The sequence below is a fragment of the Gobio gobio genome (genome assembly GCF_949357685.1).
Source record: "Gobio gobio genome assembly, chromosome: 23".
NCBI lineage: Eukaryota > Metazoa > Chordata > Actinopteri > Cypriniformes > Gobionidae > Gobio > Gobio gobio.
This window is the reverse complement of record NC_137119.1, coordinates 23,128,198-23,145,560: the sequence shown is the minus strand read 5'-3', so window position 1 is coordinate 23,145,560 and position 17,363 is coordinate 23,128,198. Positions and strand designations below refer to the sequence as shown.

Genomic DNA, 17,363 nt, shown 5'->3' with positions numbered 1-17,363 from the left:
ATCACTAAAGACTGTAGTAATATATATATATATATATATATATATATATATATAGGCCTATATATATATATATATATATATATATATATATATATATATATATATATATATATATATATATATATATATATATATATATATATATATATATATATATATATATATATATATATATATATATATATATATATATATTAAGTATTCTAAGTATATAAGTATTCTAAGGGTCAAACGGTGCATCAGACCGAGGGTGATAAAAAGCAAGAATGCTCACGAACACCCACAAAAATCAACACGTGCATGTTGCACGTTGTGTAACGACTGTAATTAGCATACTATTCCTGCTGTGTTTGTGGAGGTGGGATGGACTGAAGGAAGGGGGGTTTGGGGGGGCTCAATGAGGATAAAACGGGGGCTGCCGTACGTCTCCTCCACACAGCCAACTTTGCCTTCTGAACTGCGTCCAGAGAGAGAATCTACACTTCTACAACCATGACGACCGTCGCATTGAAGATGCTGTGCGTTCTGCTCTGCGCAGTGTTCGCCTCCGCAGAAGTCATGCCCATGACTGACTTCGACCTGGAAAAGGTAAATTCAAATATACAATCGTTTTACCGTAAAATACTATCTCAGAGTGCATGCAATTTGAGGAAGTTCTCCGGTTAAGTTGGACTAAACTAGTTGTATTCTCTACAGATGGGAGGAAAGTGGTATCTCATTGGCTTTGCAACAAATGCAAAATGGTTTGTCAGTCACAAGGATGACATGAAAATGGGAACAGCCATCCTGGTGGCTACCGAGGAAGGAGACCTTGACATCAGTTACGCTAATTTAAAGTAAGCTCGTGTTAGCTTTATTGTAGTGTTCAATTAGAAGAGTTTTGATAGGCTAATTGTTATAAATTGTTTAATTTATTTCTTAGGAGTGATGGTTCCTGCTGGAGGATGACGCACCTCGCCAAGAAAACCGAGACTCCAGGACGTTTTGTCTTCCACAGCCAGCGTAAGTCTTGCTGCTTCTAATTGTCAGGTTGCTTTTAATCATCGTACTTTGTTCACTTGGCCTAAATGTGTTCGATTTTATCAGGTTGGGAAAATGACAATGACATGCGCGTGGTTGACGCCAAATATGACGAGTACGCGCTCGTTCACACCATCAAGACCAAGGGAGATGTGTCTGAGGTTCTCAACAAACTTTACAGTAAGAGCTCGCTTTGTACACGATATAGCCTAGATTAAACGTTTTCACAAAAAGAACTGCTGAACGGACTCTGAATGTGTCATGACTACAGGTCGTACCTCAGAAATTACTGATGACTTGAAGGAGAAGTTCAGGCAGTTCTCTCTGGACACCGGCATCCTTGAGGAAAACATTGCCTTTCTGCCACCAAACGGTACATTTTTAAGATATGAATCTATCATCAAGTCACTTTCAGTAATAATACTTAAAAAAAATAATTATATATATATATATATATATATATATATATATATATATATATATATATATATATATATATATATATATATATATATATATATATATTTATTAATATTGGCTAACTTTTAATTGTAAACTGCTGTTTTACAGGAGAATGCTCAGTTGCCTAAGTATCTCATCAACCAAATAAGGACAAAGACAACTTCAGCTGGTCTGATCATTTCACACGAAAAACAGAATTTGCTGGCCTTCGTCTGCTTGGTTTGTCTTTTTCTCTTTGTGTCACAGTTATGTGGTTCTCACATGATGACATATCAATTTGAAACTCCAGAGCTCATCCAAATTACTTTTCAAGCAGGGGGACAGAATGGCAAAGTGGCAAAATGCAAGTTGTTGTTTTTTTTTATGTCACACCTGAAATTTTTTTTTTTTATGAACAGTGCTTCTATTTTTTTCTATGGTGGTTTTGTTTACTGCTGTTGGATTAAATTGGTTTACAAATGACAAATGTTGGTGTGATTCATTCCAATTCTGCATTTTTCAATGAAAAACAAACATTTTGGACACAAAATACTGTTTATTACTTCTGTATTTACAAATATTTCTTATACACATAACATAACATCTTTTAGAATCTCTTTATTCCAAATTATACATTTTCAGTATCTGTGTAAAAAATAAAATTTATCCTAAACGTCTTAATAATAATAATAATAATAATAATTTGAGGGTGAGTTTTACAACAAACAGACCAGAAGCCAAACGGCAACATTCAAGAAATACACAAACATACTAGCGTCTAAATTAAAACAAATTTAGATTACCAGCCATTCTGCCTGATTCGATGACTGCACACTCTGATCAAATTTCAAGATCTCTTTTGAGCCGAGAACTATTTGAAATATAATTTTTTCTTGCCAGAATATTAGCAAGAAAACCTGTTCTACATTACATTCTAGTCATTTATTAAATATCAGTTGGAATTTGTAAATTAGTGTGCCAATGTTGGCGAGTTTCCCCAAAGCCTATAATTTTCTCTCAAATTAAAATATTTTTTTTTAGCAGCCAGGGCATGAGTATTTCCAATTCATTTTAATTAGACATTCTGCTTATCTAAAGCTAAGAAACCAGAGCATTAGCACTTCCGCACTTGTAAACGCATGTGCACATACACGCCACAATCATCAATGCTATTCAACATGCGATACAGGAGTCATAATTCAAATTTATAACCAGACGCTCCAACATAAAACTGTCCACCCTTGATTTAATATGCAAGTTTATCTATTTTTGCATTTAATCTAAAGCTGGTCAGAACAATGGTTAGTTTGTCTGATTTAGACTGTCAACAAAGGTTGATTAATGCGTCTTCAAAACATTACAGCAGTGTAACCTGTGACCGGACACATTAGAAGGCGGATTTTTTTCTCTCTACCCGAAATAGCCTCTAACTGGCTTTCCAACGGTCAGCTTTTGGCCCTGAAAACCACAGCTACATCAGAACGGACCTTTTCCTGATGGCTTTCTGATTGGTGTTGCAAAGGTCACATGCTAGGCATTAGGTCTTTATGATGCCGCATGATGTGCTGATTCTTCTCTGACGGTCTGCGGAAACCTTTTGAGCAGAAGTCACAGCGGTGAGGATAGTCTTTGGTGTGGATGGAGATCACGTGCCTTTTGAAGCCAGACGCATCACCTGTGCTGTAGTCGCAATACTGGCACTGGTATACCCGCCGCTCGCGATGGCCCTTGGACAAACCGGCGCCACCCAAAATTTTCTTACCGCCATGAGCACCGAGTCCGAATGTCTTCTTGAGACTCTTTTTGTCAGGAAAAGCCTGCTGCTCCTTGGTGTGCACTGACAAAATATGCCGACTGAGAACAAACGGATCTGCGATTTTGAAATTGCAATGCCTACACTGGTGTAACTTCTTAGCCTTATGGGCGGCCGAGTGCTTCTTGAGCTCGGACGGCCGGTGGAAGCCTTTTCCACAGACCTCACATTTATGTGGATAGTCTTTGGTGTGAACTGAAATGATGTGACGCTTCAGATCACTAGAATTGGAGCTTTTATGATCACAGTGGGTGCAATGGTGTGTTTTGGCTTCCTCGTGCGTCAGCCCGTGCTGTAAGAGCTCGTCGGGTTCGGCGAACGTCTGGAAACAGCGGTCACACTTGTAGGGCATCTCTTTGCTATGCTTGGTCTTCACGTGCGTCTTTAAGTTAGACGAGTCAGCCGACTTGTAGTCGCAGTAAAGACAGGAGTACGGCTTCTCACCGGTGTGGGTCCTCATGTGTTTCTTCAGCTCCGAAGGATGCCGGAAGCCCTTCCCACATTCGACGCAAATATGAGGGAAATTCTTGCTGTGAACGGCGAGCAGGTGTCGGTTGAGAAGTCCTTGTTCTGCCGTCTCATATTCGCAGAACTTGCAATTGTGCATTTTGGTGGTGGGTGGTGAGATCTGAAGCTTGGATTCTCTGTGGTGGTGCTGCAGACGGTGGGAGAACAGCGTCGCCTGCTGGTGGAACTCCTTTCCGCACACTTCACACTCAAATGGTGCTTTGCTGCTGAGGGTGTGGATCTCCATGTGGTTGTGGAGATTTACTTTTTTGTTAGTGGTGAACTCACAGTCCGTGCACTGGTATTTCTTTCGGCTTACGACATCCTGATGGTGATTCTTGGTGTGGCGCTTGAGGAAACCACGTGACTTGAACTTTTTCCCACACAGCATACAAGGGTACACCGTAAGAGGCTGGCCGTAAGGTCCAATGATGATTGCTGAAGTTGAAAAAGGAAACCAAAATGATATTATATACATATATATACGCTGTAATATAATATACGCTACTGTTCAAAAGTTTGGGGTTGTTAAGATTTTTTAATGCTTTTGAAAGAAGTCTCCTTTACTCACCAAGGCTGCACTATTTGAACAAAATACAGTAATATTGTGAAATATTATTACTAGTACTGTCAATCGATTAAAAAATAAAAGTAACTATTAATATCACACATTTTTTCTGTTATTAATCATGATTAATCGCGATTAAAAAAAAAGTTAAAAAAGATTAAATATTTTTATATTGTTATAATTTCACAGTTACTCTCCATACAATGTTTGTTGTAATGGCATGTTTTTATGAATGAAGGCCAGTATCATTAAAGGGTTAGTTCACCCAAAAATGAAAATTCTGTCATTAATTACTCACCCTCATGTCGTTCGACACCCGTAAGACCTCCGTTCATATTCGGAACACAAATTAAGATATTTTTGTTGAAAGCTGCTGGCTGAGAAAGTCTTCAGATAGGCCTCCATTGGCATTCAGTACATTAATACTCCCAAGACCCATAAAAGGCACTTAAAACATCGTTACAAAGTCCATCTCACCACAGTGACTCTACAATAATTTTACGATGCGACGACAATAGTTTTTGTGCGCAAAAAAAAAAATCTAAATAACACCTTTATCCAGCTTGTTATTGTCTTCCGTGTGTGCCTCCACGGCGCATGCGCGAGAATATGACGCAGATCCGGCGTTCGGACATATGACCCAGAAGGGATTTGTTTACAAGCAGAGGAAGACGCGCGTATCTAAGCTGTTGAATTCTACATTGATCGTGCTTCAGGTCTCGGCGTAGTTCTCAAAATAGGGCTTAAGTGTGCATTTCATGGATTCCCGAACGCTGGCGCTACGTCATTCTCGCGCATGCGTCGTGGAGGCACACACGGAAGACAATAACAAGCTGGATAAAGGTGTTATTTCGATTTCTTTTTGCGCACAAAAACTATTGTCATCGCATCGTAAAATTATTGTAGAGCCACTGTGGTGAGATGGACTTTGTAACGACATTTTAAGTGCCTTTTATGGGTCTTGGGAGTATTAATGTACTGAATGCCAATGGAGGCCTATCTGAAGACTTTCTCAGCCATCAGCTTTCAACAAAAATATCTTCATTTGTGTTCCGAATATGAACGGAGGTCTTACGGGTGTCGAACGACATGAGGGTGAGTAATTAATGACAGAATTTTCATTTTTGGGTGAACTAACCCTTTAAAACTGCTACTGATGTCTCAATAAAAATGTTTTACTTTTACATTTTTTAACATTAATGATAGACGTTCAACATTACTGTATATTTGAAAGCTATCAATTTCAACATTTATTAGGCTTAAAATGAAATAACTTTTAATTTAAGTGAACATTAAACCATCTTCACATTAATCCATTATAATAAATGGCATATTTACCAGTGGCCTTCATATATAATCAATATACAGAAACTGAATAAAGCTATCAAACACTTTACAGTCTTAACTGCATAAATTATAAATTAAATATAGATTAATACTTATTAAAGCTACAATTTTATCAGTTACCTTTGTTCTTTGATTAACATTAAATGACTAGGCTGATTCGGCTGCCGTGACTTTAAGATCTGCCTCTCCGAACATGAAGCGGATCTGACGCGCTGTCACGCGCATCTCATTTTCTCACAACTCTTTAAGTTAATTTAACTTAATTTAATTTAAAGACGTTATTTAACTAATTTAAGACTGCTCTTATGAGAATGCTCGACAAAACGGGCATTTTGGCATAATTCTGTTATTGCTCTTTCAAGCGCGAAAGAGAACACGATTTTTGTGGCTAATTTTGACAGCACTAATTATAACTATTTAAAATAACTTTAGGCTTTCATATATTTTAAAATATAGTTTATTCCTGTGATGTCAAAACTGAATTTTCAGCATCATTACTCCAGTCTTCAGTGTCACACGAGCCTTCAAAAAAATCATTCTAATATGATGATTTGCTGCTCCAGAAACATTTCTTATTTTGATCAATGTTAAAAACAGTTGTGCTGCTTAATATTTTTGTGAAAACTTTGATGAATAGAAAGTTAAAAAAAGAACAGTAACAGCTTTGCAAGAGTATAAATATATTTACTGTCACTTTTGATTAATTTAATGCGTCCTTGTGTGGATTGTGTATTATTTTTACACTACCAGTCAAAAGTTTGAATTTTTTCAATGTTTTTAAAGACGTCTCTTCTGCTCATCTAGGCTGCATTTATGTTATTAAAAATACAAAAAAGCTACAATATTGTGAAATATTATTAAAATGTAAAATAACTTCTCTATTTGAATGTATTTTTAAATGTCCTTTATTCCTGTGATGCAAAGCTGAATTTTGAGCATAATTACTCCATTCTTCAGTGTCACATGATCCTGCAGAAATCATTCTAATATGATGATTTGCTGATCAAGAAACATTTATTATTATTATAAATGTTGAAAGCAGTTGTGTAAAATATCTTTTTTTAGGATTCTTTGATTAATAGAAAGTTCAAAAGAACAGCATTTATCTGATATAGAAAGCTTTTGTAACATTGTACTACCGTTCAAAAGTTTGGGGCCGGTAAGAATTTTTTGGGAAAGAACAAAAAAATGAATACATTTATTCAGCAAGGATGCATTAAATTGATCAAGTGACAGTATAGACTTTTATAATGTTGCTTATATATATATATATATAAACAGCATTTATCTGAAATATAAAGCTTATTATATATATATATATATATAATAAGCTTTATATTTCAGATAAATGCTGTTTATTTTACAATAATACTATTTTTGCTGTATTTTTGATCAAATAAATGCAGCATTGGTGAGCAGAAGAGACTTCTTTCAAAACCATTAAAAAATCTTAATGATTCCAAACTTTTGACTGGTAGTGTGTATATGTATATATAGCTTTTGAGCAATAACATAACAGGGATAAATCACAGGGATAAATTAGAAAACGGTTGTTTTAAATTGTAATAATATTTCACAATAGTGCTGTTTTTACAAATCCAATATGGTGTCACTTCTTTCAAAAACATTAAAAATCTTACAGACGTTTGAATGGAAATATACATAATTGTAATGAATCAAATTATATCATTAAATTCAATCAAATATAAAAAAGCCGAATAGATGTACCTGTCTGAATGTGACGAAGTTCAGAACGTCTTTTGCTCTTGTTCTTGCTTCGTTGACGGCCGAGTCTTTCGATCACGTCAGACTCATCAACGTGCAGCAGAGCACTGGCTGCTCCATTCCTGTTCTCACAGCTTTCACTCTCCTCCCCACCTGACACACATCACATCATTTCTAAAGTTAGAACAAAAACACATGCATATCCCGAACACATTTGTACTGCAGATTAAAGACAACTATGTGTATTATAAAGGGCTCCACTATTCAATTGTGAGTATCGGGTAACTTGGTTAAATTAATTATGCAAATTAATTCACAAAAATAGCTGTCCATCTCATAGTCAGAACATTTCCTTGTTAGGAAATGTGGTGACATAAATGCATATTTTCCTTTATAATTAATTGTACAGATTTTATGTAGTAAATCGATAGCCATCAATACTGGTTGTGAAAATGAATATGACCACAAAAAAAAACATGTGTTTAACTAACTGTAAGCAGCTGCCCAGGCCACAGGCATGAAGTCTTTGCTGAGCGATGCGTTGTCATGTGTCCGCTGAGCATTTCCTGGGTCCTCACCACCCACCACCACTTCCATGTAGACCTCATCTGTGATTTTAGCCACATCTGTTGGGGGAAGAACACACAGTATCAGCAGAGGCACTTGGAGGAAGTGCCTTCATAACAAACTGACAGCAATAGGACTCACTGATGTCATCCTGGCTTTGATTGGCTTCATCCATTGACATGTACACCATCTTCTCTCTTATATGCATTCCAGAGGAATCTACCAGCTCCATGGTTTCATCTACATCAAGCTCAGTGTCTCCTATGTCAACAGTGCCTCCTATAAATTATCCATACATGTGTAAACACCAAATGTATATACACACACTAAAATAAAAAGAAGTGTGAAGTATAATGCCATGCAGCCGACTGACTTACCCAAGTCCTCCTCCCCTGAATGAGCCTTAATAATGTACACTTTAATGACTTCTTGACCCTCATCATCCTTGTCCACATCCTCTGAGTCTTCTAAAGTGCCCTCAATGGTGACTTTTGAATCCTCATCAGAGACCCCCTTTTCAGCCTCATCCACTGAAATAAAACCAAGACAAGCAAATGGTGACAAACATGCAACATGCATATTCTTGCGTCCTGCATGATGAATTGTTAAATGGTGAAAAGAATAAAGCAATAAACGGTGCGTTTACTGCGTTACATTTACCACGTGATCGACAAAGTGGAAGCTTTAAACGGCAACAACAGCAGTATGATTAAATATACTGGTGTTTAAAGGGGGGGGGGTGAAATGCTGTTTCATGCATACTGATCTTTTGGCACTGTTAAAGACTTGGATTCCCATGCTAAACATGGACACCGTTTCATAAGCTAAGGTGGACGTTTAATGGGAGTATTTCTTTGCCAAAATTAGTACTTCCTGTTAGTCATAAGTTTCGGAAAGTTTTTTTCGATCATGGGTCCGCTTGACGTCAACAGGGCGGAATTTCCTTGTATGGGCCGTACGGACAATTCTACCGGAAGAGCGCGCGCGAGAGAGAGAGAGAGAGAGAGAGAGAGAGAGAGAGAGCGCGTGAAAGCAATAGGCTACGCCCATCAGAGCGCTGGCTCGTACAAATGGAATTTGCTTTTCCGGATCAACAACTGAGTTGCGCAAATATTTATGTCTGTTCCCTGCATTTCGGTGCCGATTGTTTTATAAACAAGGCCCAGTTCGACGCCGGATTTTCAGATCGCCTAATACTGAAGGATGGAGCGGTCCCAACGATAAAGGTCCCAACGTTGGAACCGCAGGTTTGACAGCTTCAAATGTCTGTTTTTGCCTATGCCCATCAAGTAGCCCAAACATGATCACGTATTGATCAATGGAGCATGCGATGTATAGTGTGTGTACATTTGTTTAGCTGGCCACTATATGTGTATGTTTGTGTATTGTAAAAGCACTCCAAACAACAATACACAAAGAATGGGGAAATATGTTGAACTAAATAAGCGCGGTTCTTCATTCAAATGCGCTACTATTCCATGTCTTTCTATGTAAACACTAGCCTGACGCGCAAAACCAGTCCGCTTACTACAAATCATGTCTTCACAAACCACGCGTAAACACACACACACACACACACACACACACACACACACACACACACACACACACACACACACACACACACACACACACACACACACACACACACACACACACACACACACACACACACACACACACACACACACACACACACACACACACACACACACACACACACACACACACACACACACACACACACACACACACACACACACACACACACACACACACACACACACACACACATTGTAACACTCGCGCTTGACATGGTGTTCTAAATAACACAAGCCGCTAAACATATTATATAGTTAGTGTAACTAATACCACATAGTCGACGTCCTGCTCTAGTCGTTTTTGCTGCTCCTCCTGTTCAACTTCAGCCTCTGGGTCTGATTCCGGATCATAGATGTATGGCTGTATCTGATTAAAAGCCATTTTTTATGTTGAATAAAGTTTTTCCCCGCTTTTAGGGATGACGCAGCTTTCAGACGCACTCAACACTAACTGTGCGTTCACACCGCCGCCGGCGAGAGCGTCAAACTTCGCTCTGGCCGCTCTGCCATCGACGCTGTAGAAAGATTCGTGGACGCGCTGCCGCTCTGACGTAGATCGAATGCTCTGTCTTTTTTGAAACGGCATTTAAAGGGGCTGCAAAGCAAACACTCATGTTGATCTGCGTTTGTGCAGACTAACCACAGGTAGGGTATAACCGTATAATATAACCTCATGAAATCATTTAAATGTGAAAGTTTAAAAAAAGCAGATCGATGGAAAGAACTTAACAATTATAGTTACATGTTTGCTAACGAAATAAACCAATTAAAAGCCATTTGTGTGGTGGATAAATAATGTTGCACGTCTTCTTATCAAACCCGCCGCACCAGCAGTGATCAACCTCCTCTATTTTGCTTGGGAACTAATGTGGTCGGAACCGAAGTTTACAGCACTGCGTTCTCTAGAATCATCTCAAGCGGAGCACTTCTACATTCCCATTGGTTGCCGCCGGCTGCCGCCGAACCGCGTCATAGCTCATTACCATAAAGTTGACCTGACTTCAACTCTCCTTGACGCCCAAATCGTCCAAGACGCGCCGCGCCGCTCTCGCCGGAGCTCGCCGCCGGGCTCCCATTGAGAATGAATGACTTCCGGCCACTTTGACGCTCTCGCCGGCGGCGGTGTGAACGCACAGTAACAGCGGCGCGCGCTCGACATTCTTTAGCTCCGCCCACACGATACGCCCCCAGCCGCACGGCTTTTTCCGGAAAGACTCGGAACAGCGCATCTTTCTTTTATAATTATAATAAAAATAAAGACTTTTCGGAGATATGCAGGATGCAGTGCTACTCTATAGGTACTCAAGATTGACATGAGACTGACTGAAACTGAGTGTTTCCCCCCCCCTTTAATAAATCATTAACTTTACTACTACTACTAAGATATGCACCAATGCTGATAATTATTTCCATGTTATAACCAACAATTGTTAAATATTGATATTAAAATTCTATACTACTTTATCTAAATCAATTAACACTAAAACCTTAAAATAATATCAATCATTTAAAATGATACAAGTAAAAAAAAAAAAAAAAAAAAAAGATTAATTTTAAGATTTCCTAAAGATTACATATAACAGTGTTATTCAATTATTATTGCTTTTAAAGATTAACTTTCAGTGAGAGTTAGATTATGGCAAATATAATCTAAAGGTAAAAATACAAACAAATAACCATAAAAAATTAAACAACCTATATCATTCTATTCTATATTAAAATAATACACAATGGCCGATAACTGATATGGTACCAATACATTCTGCCAAGAAGGAGAAGGAGAATAGTTTTTTCTCATTTGCAAAATTTCAACAACAAAAAAATCAAATGTCTATCATAGACAGTAGGGGTGTAGAAATGAATTGTTGCATAGTAATAGACCATAATCGATTATAGCCTACTGATGATTCTCTGACATCATTCGTCACATACACTACTGTTTCATGCACTTTTAGTATTTACTAGTGTTTGTTAGTTCTAAATGGTCCTGAGTTCAGACTTAAAGGGGTCATGAACTGGCTTTTTAATTTTTTTGATACTGTTGTCTGAGGTCAATTTATGACGTTCGCGTGGTTTTTACATTCAAAAACATCATAATGAATAAGTAATAGGCTATTTTCTGCATTGGTTTTGAGGCTCTCTGAAAAATGCTCGGTTTTGATGGGCGTGCCGCACTGAAGACTTAAGGAAGGAAGGAAGTAAACTCCCACGGCTAGGATTGGATAAGATTTGCATATTTAATGAGCTTCAGCTCCCCTCAGCTCATGTGGAAATTGTTTTGAAAGCATCTGGAGAAACGCTCACAGGGCTCGAAAAATATCTTTATCAAACAAACACAATGATTCATCTCTCATCCACCCACGATTGATTGGAATGTTATTTTTGTATTACTTGGCCGGCCCGATCAGTGAATATAGCCACGAACTGTACACACACACGTGCGCAAGACAGGAATGTTATTTCACTATTTAAAGGGTAACTAAACCCCTGCTCAGAGCTTAACTCCACCCACTGGCAATTTTCAAAAAATGCTGGAAAAGTGGGCAGATCCCGGCGGACACAGAGGGGACAAACCGAGGGCGGGGCTGAGCGGAGGGCGTGCACCTGAGACCCGCAGTGACGGATTGATTGACAGCTGTCAGACTCGCGAGTCGCAAAGATGGAGAATGACTGGAGTGATGCCAGTAGCTTTGCAACAGAGCGGTCATTTCTCCTACCTTCACCTGAAGTGGAGGAGGGTGGATTGTCTGTTACAGACACAAACCCGGAGCCTTATCAATGCGAGCCGCTGCTCAAACTGCGTTAACTCCCGATGCCGACGATGCTAGTGAAGCAGCCGCGCAAGAGAACCGACCTAATCTATCTGCGTGCGCGGCAACCACTTGCGTGTCAGGGTTTGAAAGCGCGCCTCATGTATGAAAACTATCTGTACACATGACGGGCGGCAATAATATCGCAAGAAAAGCCTGACGTGTAGGCCTACTGACAACTGCATTATTTAACCGTATTTTCTTCAATACAATGTTAAAGCAAGTGTCAAGTGAGTTTCATTCATAATGTTTCTACTTCATGTAATATGACAGTTCATACTGGAATGAAGCTGTTCTCATGTGATTGGGGAAAACATTTCTGAGGGCGTGGTGAGCTCGTGCCAGGGGCGCGGATAGTGAGCCGTTGGAGGTACCATCCTACGTCACGATGTACCACAACGTCCAATAGGAAAATTCAACTGCAGTAGCCACCGTTCAACCTTAAGAGGGCACCACTTTGGCGGTTTTACACCATATTTTATAGAATTAAAACACTTTATACTCAAATGTCAAAACATTTACTCGAATCAATGAACAGCATTAATAAAGCCCCAGTATTACAGATCATTAACTAAAAAAAGTTGGTTTAGGGTTTAGTTACCCTTTAAGATAGCCCGTCGGCAGGCCGGTGATATGTTTTGGTTAGGCTTTGCGAGCACTGGTGTTACAAGTCCGAGTCTGATCACGAATGAACCAATAACACCTTCTCCAGCCTGTGACAGCATGCTAAGGTATGTAATCAATAGATATCAAACGATCTGTAACAATGCAATACTAAAGGCCTTTGCACACTGAGTCCGAAATTCGCATGCGAAATTTTCGCACGTCAAAAAATAAATTCGACCACACGTTATGTCAATCACGCTTGCACACTGCCTCCGAAACTTTCGTCCGTCGTTTTTCGCATCCGTTTTTCCCATCTACAGTGCTGATGCCCAACCTAAAACTGCTGGCAATGCTGGTGAATGAATCGCCTGTGCTCCTCAGATACCTACAATTATATATACAAATATTATTGTATCAAAAATACTACAATATCACAGCTATAATTATAGCACACCAACTCCCTGTAAACCGTGTGTGTGTGTGTGTGTGTGTGTGTGTGCGCGGATCCTAGACATACTGCCAGTCTCTGTTCAGGATTGGAAATTGGTGGTCTTCATTTTAATATGTGGCTTCAGTATCGCTAGCAAAGCATCAAACAGAGCCACTGACATTCAACTTTGAATCGGTCTGGATCATCCCCAGCTCCTTGATAAGGAGGTGGAAGACGGCATTTTGTGTTGTTTTGCGTTTTTTTTCCGTAACGCATTCATTAATATGCATCGGACTCAGTGTGCAAGGTCTCTGTGCGTGACGTTTTTTTCTTATCACGAATACGAAAAAACGCATGCGAAAATTTCAGACTCAGTGTGCAAAGGCCTTAACACATATAAAAACATGTTTTACTCACATAAGTGTGTTGCACCATTCCTGTCGGATCCAAAATAGAAGGCACAGCATTGTGTTTTAATCTCAATATGTCTGCAAATCCCTGTATCTTGTTTACAATCGATTCTGCGGTGAAATGAAGCGAACAAACACACAAAGTCTTACGCACGTGAGCTGGAACCGGCATATTTATTGCTCGGTAGCGACCCGTTTAGCTCCACGAGTCGGTGGGCGGGCTTGAGGCGGCGCTTCTGCATTCTATGACGTCAGTGGTCGACATATTCTGAGATCTCTCGTATTCTGAGATCTCTCGTTTTCTGGGCCTGGTGTCAATAAAAGCTTTTCTTTGACTAACAAGGACGTTAACTTACTTACAGGATATTCTTATATCACGATGAACTTTTATATATCAAAGGCTCAAAGGAAAGTTGATTTCTCAATTCATCACCCCTTTAAGTTGTGTTTGATGTTTGCTAAATTCAGGAAGTGTACTTTCTTGGAGAAGATAAAATAAAAAGGGAGTTCATATATCTGACTGCTTGTATTCATTGACAAAAATGTAACCACGTGCAGTAATATTGAAAATTGAGGGTGCAATGCATCGTGATATTGAATCGAATCGTTGACATGATAATCGTTATCGAACTGAATCATGAGACCAGGGACGGTTCATACCCCTAAAGCGATGTTTGAAGCCTAGCTCACATAGAACTTTTACATAGTCATTTTCAACCCAAGCGGTGAATTCGAATGATCAACTTGAACCCATTGCAAAAACTTTTTCCCGATCTTATAGATTCCCATTTAAATAGATTTTGCCCGTGAAAATTTGCCACACAACGGTAAAAGTAACCCTAATTGTAGGAGGATTACTGTTGCCAGCAACTGCAACTTTTTGAATAAGGAGTCATTAATATTCACAAATCCTTTTCAACAAATGTTCTATTCTCACTGGCTGAAGCCACTCACAAGAGATCATGAGGTAGTCTCCACAGGTGTCAGGATCCTCCTGTACCTGATCGTCAGTCACCACATCAACCCGCAGTCCTTCATCCTCAAGAGCCACATCATCAGGTGACATCACACAGGTCTCTACCGCAATGGTGCCCAGGTCTTCATCTTCGTCTTCATCTGAGCATGGCACATACTCCGCCACCACATCCTCGATGGCTTCCTGGATGACCAGCTCCTCATGGGCGAGGCCGTGCACCGCAATCTTCTCGCCCTCCACATCAGACACGAGAACCGACTCCTGCAGTTCTACCACCACCTCGTCTTCTCCATCACACTCTTCTTGTAGAACAACCCACACATTTGCATATAAATATCTTAATACCGTACTCATAAAACAACAATCTGAGAGACTTTATCATTGTCATTGTTTGTTTTACCCGTCTCATGGAATATGATCTTGGGCTCATGGGAATGGAGAGAGAGAGCCGTTACATCTTCATCCATTGTCTCCACTGGTCATCTGCATAATATAAGACCTACAGGAACAAAACGCAAAAGAAAAGAAAACCACCAGAACACAAAAACAGATTGTCTGATTTTCACAGCATAAGATCAGTATGAAATTATATATTATATTATGTCAGAATTCTCTCTCAATAGGATTAAATAATACACTGGGATATCACAAAGATAACCAGAAAGTAATAAACTAATAGGTAAAATATTGATATTTTTGTCTAGATCCCATCACTAAAGCAATTATTAAGTCATTCCTGTTTTGCAATATTTTTTTATCCCATTCACATGAGTCTTGATATATTGTATAAAATAATGGATACATTTTTTAAAAATGGAAATCATTTAATAATTTAAAATAAACGTAATAACATCATCAAATGTAATCTTTAACATATCTCAAATGAATATCCATTTTCATACTGGGAGTTATAAATTTACTTGCAGCATTTAAAATGATTGATTTTTGTTATTAGGGTTTTATTTTAAATTTAGATCAAATGTATCATTTATCAGTATTATAGGCCATAACATGAAAATAATTATTACGTCTATCACAAGAAATATGTATGTATGTATGTATATGTATATGTATATGTATATATGTATATATATGTATATATATGTATATATATATATATATATATATATATATATATATATACACATATACATATATATATATATATATGTTTTAAAGATGGGAATCATTAAATCATTCAAATAAAAACTGTTAAAAAAAGCTCACTGGACTTTGGCTTGCCATTATGTAAATAATCAAATTAATAATTTTAAGTACCTGGTCTTGATCAGTGCATATTTCTGAAAGTCTACTTTATGTAGAATTACTTTAAACACAAGCATGTTTATTTTTTACTGCACAATAGGAATGACCTTAATATACTTTTAGTACAGCAACTGGAAGCCAAATAGGCTCCCATGAATCCTATAATCTGATACTGTAATTTAGAGTTGACCCATCTATTCCCATCTGTTTACAATGTTACAGTAAGAAGGGGCGTTCCCTCTGAGCCTTAAGCAGTGCCCCGCCCACTGTTAGAAACCACCAGACACGCCCCTTTAAGCGATATCGCCATTTTGAATACATTAAAAAAATATTTTAATCAAATCTTGTAATATATACTTAAATGCCAGCACAGTGACACAAAACACGATCTACAACACAATTACAGTTTGCGTAATACATCTGTAAACGAAATCAATGTGTAATTGCTTATGAATCAGTCATGCAGGTCTTGAGAGTCTCGTCTCCGCGGCCTACTTTAGGCCTCTGAAGGCCGCGGCTCGGTGCTAACAAAGGCCTACGCGCCATTTCAACGGCGTTAATCTCTCAAACAGATAAATACACATTTCACTCCAAAATATCGCATCAGATGCAAATTTAACACACATAATCTATCCGATTCTGTTAAACACGACGGCCTACCTGTTGTATTTTTTTGTTTCGTTTCCAAGGCCGTACGGGTTTCCGCCTCCCACCCCCAGACTCGGGCAGAACGCAGACGGGGCTCTTGTGTGAGTAGGGCGGGCCGGCGCAGAGCGCGGAGGGGAGGGGCCGAGTCTGATGCGCTCCGAGGCGCTGCAGCCTCCAGCTCCTCCGGCGCTTACGCCGCCTTCAGAGGCGCACGTCACTGCCTCGGAGCCGCAGGAAAATGCGGAAGGAGTCTCAGACAAGTGGCCGCAGTCCGGTTCTCTTGGCAGGCCCATATACTGTATTTTGTCGGTGCTTCGGCGAAAGTAAAACTAGGCGGCTTTGACTAAAACCATACGAATGATTTGTTTTTGTTTTGTGCAGCGCTCAACTCGATTGTGAATAGGTATTTTTGATGGGGTTTATTTTGCGGTCGCGTGAAAATCGTATGATGCGGAATGAGCCGGCTCGGATATTAGCCAGTTATGGATTTATGCTTATAAAATGGTTTAAATGGCCATTAAGGTTATTAATTTTACGCTAACTGTTGTGGTAGGAAATATTCGCTGAGTAGCACATTCATACAGTTTACTGCATGTTTTACATTTTAATTGTTTTCTTTTTAGGAACA

At 38.9% G+C, this 17,363-nt stretch overlaps 2 protein-coding genes across 4 annotated transcripts; one reads left to right on the top strand and one right to left on the bottom strand.

Moving 5' to 3' along the window:
- Positions 1-199: 199 nt before the first annotated feature.
- On the top strand, positions 200-2,131 carry LOC307119927 (lipocalin-like). Its single transcript, XM_079806675.1, has 6 exons — positions 200-588; positions 697-836; positions 923-1,002; positions 1,087-1,200; positions 1,292-1,393; positions 1,591-2,131. The coding sequence occupies exons 1-6, from the start codon at positions 493-495 to the stop codon at positions 1,608-1,610; spliced, it is 552 nt and encodes a 183-aa protein (XP_079662801.1). The 5' UTR covers positions 200-492; the 3' UTR covers positions 1,611-2,131.
- Positions 2,002-17,136, bottom strand: zfx (zinc finger protein X-linked). 3 transcript variants are annotated; one of them, XM_079806671.1, is made up of 8 exons: positions 16,748-17,136; positions 15,222-15,320; positions 14,800-15,123; positions 8,366-8,518; positions 8,130-8,267; positions 7,913-8,047; positions 7,425-7,574; positions 2,002-4,219 (listed from the first exon to the last, which is right to left on the bottom strand). In XM_079806671.1, the coding sequence occupies exons 2-8, from the start codon at positions 15,286-15,288 to the stop codon at positions 2,985-2,987; spliced, it is 2,202 nt and encodes a 733-aa protein (XP_079662797.1). In that variant the 5' UTR covers positions 15,289-15,320; positions 16,748-17,136; the 3' UTR covers positions 2,002-2,984. The 3 variants fall into 3 exon arrangements, with proteins under 3 accessions (XP_079662797.1, XP_079662799.1, XP_079662798.1); XM_079806673.1 differs by having other exon boundaries at positions 14,800-15,120; positions 16,748-16,885; XM_079806672.1 differs by lacking the exon at positions 16,748-17,136 and having other exon boundaries at positions 15,222-15,424.
- Between the last annotated feature and the right edge of the window lie 227 nt (positions 17,137-17,363).